Source organism: Limanda limanda, chromosome 14, assembly GCF_963576545.1.
Source record: "Limanda limanda chromosome 14, fLimLim1.1, whole genome shotgun sequence".
Classification (NCBI taxonomy): Eukaryota; Metazoa; Chordata; class Actinopteri; order Pleuronectiformes; family Pleuronectidae; genus Limanda; species Limanda limanda.
The window spans coordinates 1,422,882-1,430,906 of NC_083649.1; the positions used below are offsets into that span (position 1 = coordinate 1,422,882).

General features: G+C 40.1%; 1 protein-coding gene across 1 annotated transcript; it reads right to left on the reverse strand.

Moving 5' to 3' along the window:
- Window positions 1-6,415: 6,415 nt before the first annotated feature.
- On the reverse strand, window positions 6,416-7,351 carry LOC133019573 (olfactory receptor 8G17-like). Its single transcript, XM_061086103.1, has one exon. It carries the CDS (start codon window positions 7,349-7,351, stop codon window positions 6,416-6,418), a length of 936 nt encoding a protein of 311 aa, XP_060942086.1.
- Between the last annotated feature and the right edge of the window lie 674 nt (window positions 7,352-8,025).

An 8,025-nucleotide genomic window follows, 5' to 3' on the forward strand; every position in this document is an offset into this window, starting at 1 on the left:
TTTATTTCAAAGTAGGCCGACACTTGCCTGTGTATTTTGTTTGTTCGTTATTTTGTTGCTTGTCTGTTTGAGTAGCTAGCTGTAAGTAGTACACGTACCTTTTATTGGAAACCTGACAGTTATGGTTCATTGTTTCTGAAATAAGAGGCCTGACTGCTATGTTCACAGCAAACTTGAAAAAAATAAAATATTAAGCCATGGTTTAACTGCACTATAGGCTGAGTCCTTGTTTACCTGAAATGTGAACTTTATAATTTTATTTTGTACCGCCTTGTTTGGTATTGATAATACACCACTATTCACACACATACACACACACTTTAACGTGTGGTCAGATACACATCATGTCCTTTGAGCGTAAACGCACACACATTCACACATAACAGTACGTCATTCTTCTTTTCAACTTCAGATGATTCATGCTTAAACTCTGATACAGGCTTCTCTGCTCCTAAACTTCAGATACACACACACATCTCCAGCTAGTTGATTGAACATTCTCATACTCCGTATCAAACAGGGAGTCTAATACACAGCAGATTAGAGGTAGGGGAGGCTTTCTCTCACTGTGCTTTCATGAATAACTTCATTATATTGAATTCTGAGATGTCTTCTCTCCTGTGAAATTATCAGTCTTAGAATGCTTTGAGGCCGGGACACTATGACCTCACTTCACTTCACTTCACACACATACTGAGCACACACACTCAGGCAACATGCTTATGACCTCTGGTAACCATAGCAATGGCGTGCACGTACAGCGTCATCATCACGCAACGCCAGGAGGAGGACCCAACGCCAGGAGGGCAGGACTGCCTTGTGAAACAGCCAACGAGGCACTGCCCCGCGTACAAGAACCTCTGTCACGCCCAGTATATCAATATATAAGCTTTGTGCGCACTCTGCCTCAGCGCCATTTTTCCTGTGCAGGATCAGGGATCAGTGGACCATGCATGATCATTTGCTAGACACCGCAGTTTTCTGACCTGTGACCTCTGAATAAACCTGCTTAATTTTAACTTGAGAACAACGCCTCCTGCCTTTGATTTCCACCTGCAACAAATTGGTAGCAGAGGATGGTTTTAGACGATTGAGAGAGCAGAGTGGAGACAACCAGTCGGGGAGGAGGTTGTCTCTCGGACGGGAAAGAACCGTCCTGAAGTGACTTGTCTTTCCTTGGGAAACTGATCAAACAGCTGTACTACTAAAGAGGTAAGCAGAGCCCATTTAATTGAAATCTGCATATTGTCGTGATAGAGAAAACCTACATTTTTGATCAGAAGTCCTGAGGGTGAGTACAAGTTGCATATGATAGATTTAACAAAGTAATTAAATGGTCTGAAACTGCTGTGTATTGTGCAAATTGTGTTTTTATATTTTAATAACGAAGTGCCGGCAGCTTACACTGTAAAATAGGTTTAAATAAGTTGGTGTAGGGGTAGCTGAGGAAAAAGTCTCCCACTTAAAAAGAACCCGAGTTAAAATTCAGCCAGGCGCCCATCAGAAAATTGCTCCGCGACGGCGGTTGATGGGTGAAGACGCACACTGTAAAACAAAAAGCCTGATCTGCAGGTTGGTGTGTGAGTATTAGCTACGAATTTAACTCAAATTCGGTCTCCCACTTAAAAAGAAAAGGGTTAAAATAGAAGGACCTATCAATTGGATTACTAAAGTAGAATCAGATGAAGAAAAAAGAAAGGATACCCAGGGATGGATGTCACGTGCCGCCCGTGGATGTTTTTGAGATTGAAATGTCAAGTTATATGAAGGTTTTAACTGCTCTTACTGTAGCTCTCTCCAATCAGGTCTCCAGGGCCCTGGCGACTGATCCAGAGGAAGCTGCAGAACCGAAAGTGGCGCACCTTGGCACCACCTGACACATTGTACCACAGCACTTTCACCTTCCCGCTCATTGGCTGAAATAAGAACTGATTTGAATAATGCTACAGGAGCTTTACAAACCAGACACACCGTTGTTTCAATTGGGCACAAATAACGGAAGGCTGTTACGAATAAGGATTTGAAAGAGGAAATTACTTATATAAAAATTATTATACTACTATTGATTATATAATATAGAGAGGATGTGAAGTAACTAGTATGAATGGAAGTGTGTGGCTGTTGGACTGAGTGACTGGTAGAAAACGTTTGGGCGCGGCCCGTTGAATCTCAAAAGAGGGAGTGCGGCCTCTGCCCGAAATTTAAAAAAAAAACAAGGCAGAGAGCACGCTTGACTGTGAATGTTCGTGCGTCTGTGTAAAGGGAGAGAACTCCAAGATGTGTGTGTCTGTGGGAGAGAGAGGAGGAGATAAGAAGACTCAAGGTCACTTGGCTGACTGAAGACACAAAAAAACTGACGGAGCGACAAACTGACTGGAAAACGACTTTTTCCTAAACTAGAGGTGGTATATGCGCTTGCCATCTGATATATGTTGTATGTATGGGTGGGAGGGGTAAATGTGTTTAAGACTTGCCAAAGAAAGATTAAGACTTGCACAGCAGAGGATGAAAAGCGGGAGGGCCAGAAGCCTTACAGCTTACAACTGGGGTTAAGATCACAAAGAGGCTTGGTTGTTTGTTTCTATGTTGTTTGTTTGTTTGTTTTTTACTATTGCTTCATTCAGAAGTAATGAATTCCAGAGGGAATTGTTAAAATTACACTTTTTGGCACAAATTTGTTCTTTCAGATATTTCCAATATATCTATTAGAGGAAAGGAGAAGGGTTTTGGCGTCAGGGATAACAGTAAAGACCATTTTAATACTTCACAAGTTATTAATTTGATTTGTAATAAAACTTCAAGGATGAGTGATTAACCAAACCTCACAAAATCACATTAATGTGTCCTTTAAATGCCCATCTCTAAGTACAGTTAATGTGCAATGTGTTTTCTTTTCTTTCTCTGTTTTTATTATTTTTGAGCCATTTACACCCTTACAAAAGTTTCATCCACAACTGTGGCTTTGTTACAATGGAGATGATAACAATGTTTTTGTTTTTCTTAGTTGCTGCTCTGATGCATGAGGCCAGTGAAGCTAGACAGAGCTGATCTGCTTTGCTTTGCTCGGGTTTGAGGAGAAGGGAAAATTGATCTGTTCTCTTTGGAATATAAATTAAATTCCACACTTTCTTTTTTCTTTTATCTTTATTTCACAAAAATGTATGTTGAAACAATAATCGATTATGTCTGAGGGCATGATCTGGCAACTGTTTCATATCAACTGAAAGATTAGGATTATTGTTTCAAAGGAGGGATTATTGATTGTGTTTTGTTGAAATGCTGTAATGCTGACTTTTATTTCTTAGAGCTGAAATTATTCATGTGCTTTTTATATCAGCCAATTCAATCATATCAGGAGAAATTCAAACTTAACTTTAAACTTAATTCTGTGCTGCCTAGAATTAGATATTTTTTTTCAGTTTCACCTGCAGTTGCTTTTATTCCACATTCAAATCATCCATTTAAAATTCAATAGTCAAGACATGTTTAATCTATTAACAGTTGGAATTTAAACTAGAAGTTTGATTCACCACCATGTAACTCTTGAGAGTCCTAAAAATAATTATGTTTCACCATTTTTAAAGAAGAAATAAATTAAAATCCAGTTAAAGATCAGAGGTCAAATATACTTTAACTCATAGCGTGTTTCATCTTAAGTGAAAAGCACAACCCATAATACAAGCCCCTCTGTTTACAGTTTATTGAATGTCATATCTATAATTATATTTACATTTATTTTGGACACTTTAACTTTTTAAATTCAGGCAAGAGGGTTTTTATTTTTTTGTTTTGCTTTATACGTTATCTTAACATCTTATACTCCTAATTTGAAAAGGTGATGTTAAGCTCGAAATATGGCTGTAGACTCTGAAAATACTGAATAGATCTCTGATGAAGGAAAACGTGCCTCATCCCCAGCTGTTCTGTGGATGCTGAAGGGGAAACTGATGCTGTACAGCTGAAGCTGAAGCTGAGGACGATGGAGATGACGACGCGACGATGATGATGAGGAGGGGGAGGGGTTTACACTGGATGGGATGAAGGTTTGAGGTACATGAACTCGCCAGTAAGTGGTCACACCCAAAAGGGGGATTAAAAGAGGGTCTGGAGGGATCTCAAACTTTTAACTATAGTCTGTGTCTGATTGAACTCTTAAGCAATAAAGCTAGGAACAGTTTTAGCTATATATTATGCTTCATACAAATGATTTTAATAACTGTTGCTGCTTAGTGTTAATAAATAATCTTTCACCTGTTCTCATTTCTCGTTCTGTATTAAAGCATAATTTCCTTAGCTGCATTAGACATCAAACAGAGTTCCAGGAGCTGCCTCTCCTGGGGCAAAGTCAGTATGACATTGTTTGGGTTCAGTTTGTTCCGAATGTTTACAGTCTGGTTTGTTTTGAGATTTTTGTTTTGCTGCCTGTGATTCTTTTAATCACAGCTAAAGTTTGACGTTTTATTTTAAGATGGATTGTTTGTTTTGAGATTTTTGTTTTGCTGGCTGTGATTCTTTTAATCACAGCTATGTTTTGACGTTTTTGTTTTTGTGTTTTACTGAGTATTAAGTTGGGTTTGTTTTTCTACCTCGCCCTTTTCTGCCCTTTGCCTTCCCCGTGTTGTCCACACCTATTAGGTGTGAAAAGAGGGATTTATTGATAATACACCACTATTCACACACACTTTAACGTGTGGTCAGATACACATCATGTCCTTTGAGCGTAAACGCACACACATTCACACATAACAGTACGTCATACTTCTTTTCAACTTCAGATGATTCATGCTTAAACTCTGATACAGGCTTCTCTGCTCCTCAACTTCAGATACACACACACATCTCCAGCTAGTTGATTGAACATTCTCATACTCCGTATCAAACAGGGAGTCTAATACACAGCAGATTAGAGGTAGGGGAGGCTTTCTCTCACAGTGCTTTCATGAATAACTTCATTATATTGAATTCTGAGATGTCTTCTCTCCTGTGAAATTATCAGTCTTAGAATGCTTTGAGGCCGGGACACTATGACCTCACTTCACTTCACTTCACACACATACTGAGCACACACACTCAGGCAACATGCTTATGACCTCTGGTAACCATAGCAATGGCGTGCACGTACAGCGTCATCATCACGCAACGCCAGGAGGAGGACCCAACGCCAGGAGGGCAGGACTTCCTTGTGAAACAGCCAACGAGGCACTGCCCCGCGTACAAGAACCTCTGTCACGCCCAGTATATCAATATATAAGCTTTGTGCGCACTCTGCCTCAGCGCCATTTTTCCTGTGCAGGATCAGGGATCAGTGGACCATGCATGATAATTTGCTAGACACCGCAGTTTTCTGACCTGTGACCTCTGAATAAACCTGCTTAATTTTAACTTGAGAACGACGCCTCCTGCCTTTGATTTCCACCCGCAACATTGGCAATGTTGTTTTTCAATAAAATAAAACATTTGCATAAAGCAAGCCAATCCACTTTTCCATGTTGATAAGAGCATTAAAACGAAAGTAAAATTATGGAAAAAAAAATAAATGAAGGGACATTTGGAATAGATAATAGATACAAATTTGCGATTAATCGCGATTAAATATTTTAATAGTTTGACAGCACTAGTTGAAATAAAATGATCTTCTATTAACTAATGTGAAATCAGTGTCAGATCCAGTCAATAGAAACTATCTTCAGAGGGGAACTTTACACTTTTATACTTTTACACTTTTCCTGGGGTAATGAGTTGGAATCAGTACTTTAACTTTGACACAAGTACTCAAGAAATAATGTGTGTACTTATACTTCCTGGTGTTAGCCTCACATTAAAGTGATTTTACTTCAGCATCATTAAGAAGAAGATTTAAAAAGAGAGTTTCAGTTTCTACAGGATCAGTGAGCAGACACACACACACACACACACAAACTCACATACACACAAACACACACACACACACACATACACACACACACACGCTTCTACAATCACGAGCTGCTGCTTTAGAATCAGAATGAAATAAATCAGATGGACGATGTGGAGACACAAACATGATTAGAAGTTTAATAAGAGTCGAGGTGTGAAGACAATATTATTATAACACTTTCACACTGCTGCTACTTGATGATAATTATAACAGTAATAATAATAAATGTCAATGTTTTCAGATATGTATTTTCTATACATTATATTAGTACAACGTAATGTAACATGTACCTTTTGACACATTTACTTCAATAAAGACTGAATTTGCAGTTTCTCAGTAAAACAATGAAAATGTGATTTACTTTGTTGATTAAAATCATTTATTTCCTGATTCATTATGACTTTAAAAAAAAGGTTCACTGATGAAAACATAAAAACAGAGAAAACGCATGTTTCCTCTAAATAATATATTTTAAACTTCACTCTGTTTATATGAGAATTATGAGACTTTTCTGGACTGAATCAGTTGAGACAGAAACGTTCGTATCTCTTTGGACTGGACTCCGTAGATGATGGGGTTCAAGCTGCCGGGGATGACGTGAAACAGAATGGCGCACAGCTTCCTGTAGTCAGATAACTGAGGGAAGCGATGCAGAGTAATGACAAGCATTCCACATAAGAACATGATCATATACGACATCAGGTGGGTGCTGCAGGTCTTCAGGGCCTTACTGTTCAGAGACTTGCTCTTACTGATCACACACACGACTGTGATCTTAGCGTAGGTGAGAACTATGCTGCCGATAGAAGAAGAGAGCAGGACCACGGTGAACGTGAGGCCGTAGATGTTATTAATAAACGAACTCTCACAGGAGAGTTTGAACAGCGAGGCGTTGTCACAGAACGGGTTCGTGATCACTGTCCTGCATCGGTTCAGTCTTAAGGTCAAACCCAACAGAATCCCCACCAGAACAAAGGCAGTGCCCCAGGCAGACATGGTCAGCATGACCACCATCTTGTTGGTCATGATGGCGGCGTAACGCAGAGGATTACAGATGGCCACGTATCTGTCAAAGGCCATGATCATCAGTATCGTGTGAGAGGTGGTGCCGAACATGTGCGTGGAGAACGCCTGCAGCACACACTCGTAGAAGCTGATGAGGCGCTCGGAGGGAGGACGCAGGATGTCTGACAGCAACCGAGGCAACATGATGGAGTTTCCCACGATGTCATTGACGGGCAGGTTACAGAAGAGCAGGTACATAGGCTGGTGAAGGTTCTTATCTATGAAAATCACCACCAGGATGCCGATGTTTGCTAAGATGATGAGGATGTAGGAGAGTAAGAAGAAGAAGAAGACAGGGTAGACAGAAACCTGTGTGACCTTTAACCCCTCCAGCTGCAGGGTGTCACTGTTCAACGTGAAGTTTTCCATCAACCTGCAAACAGAAGCTCAAGGATCAGTTTTCACATAGTTTAAATAAACAGAGTTTTAACTGCAGACGATAAATCAGGAAAAACATTAGAAATCAAAGAGGATTTAAATGAGACAACATTAAAACAGATGAACGACACCTTCAGTTTCTGTGAAGTTATCAAACACCGAGAGAACAAACTTCTGCTGAAGCCGGGAGCTGGATTCACTTTTATAGAGAAGTCGTAACCAGGGGCAGGGAACTCGGATCATCTGGGAATTAACCTGAACAACATCAGAGTTCACGTTTAAACTTTTCTACCTGAAAGCAGCAGCTTGATGAGAGTGAGTCTGATGTGTGAGTGTAAACAAGAGAAAGTTTCCTCCTTCTCTCCCTGAGCGTCTGTTCTCTGGGACTCTGGTGAGTGGGTTCCATCTCCTGAGAGAAGAACTGACTGAGAGTCACAAACTGTCTCAACCAGCTGCAGCTGGAGAGTGAAGCTGTTCATCAGTTAGAGTGACAGAGTGATGCTTTAAAGGAGACATATTATGCCCATTTTACCACAGTTGATATGGTTTTTAGCTATCCATTAGCTCTGTAGAAATATGGCTACTGGAGACGAAGATACAATCTTGCAACCATATAGTTTTGAACCAGAGTCAGGTGGGCCGGAGCCTGGCTCAATTCTGGTCGT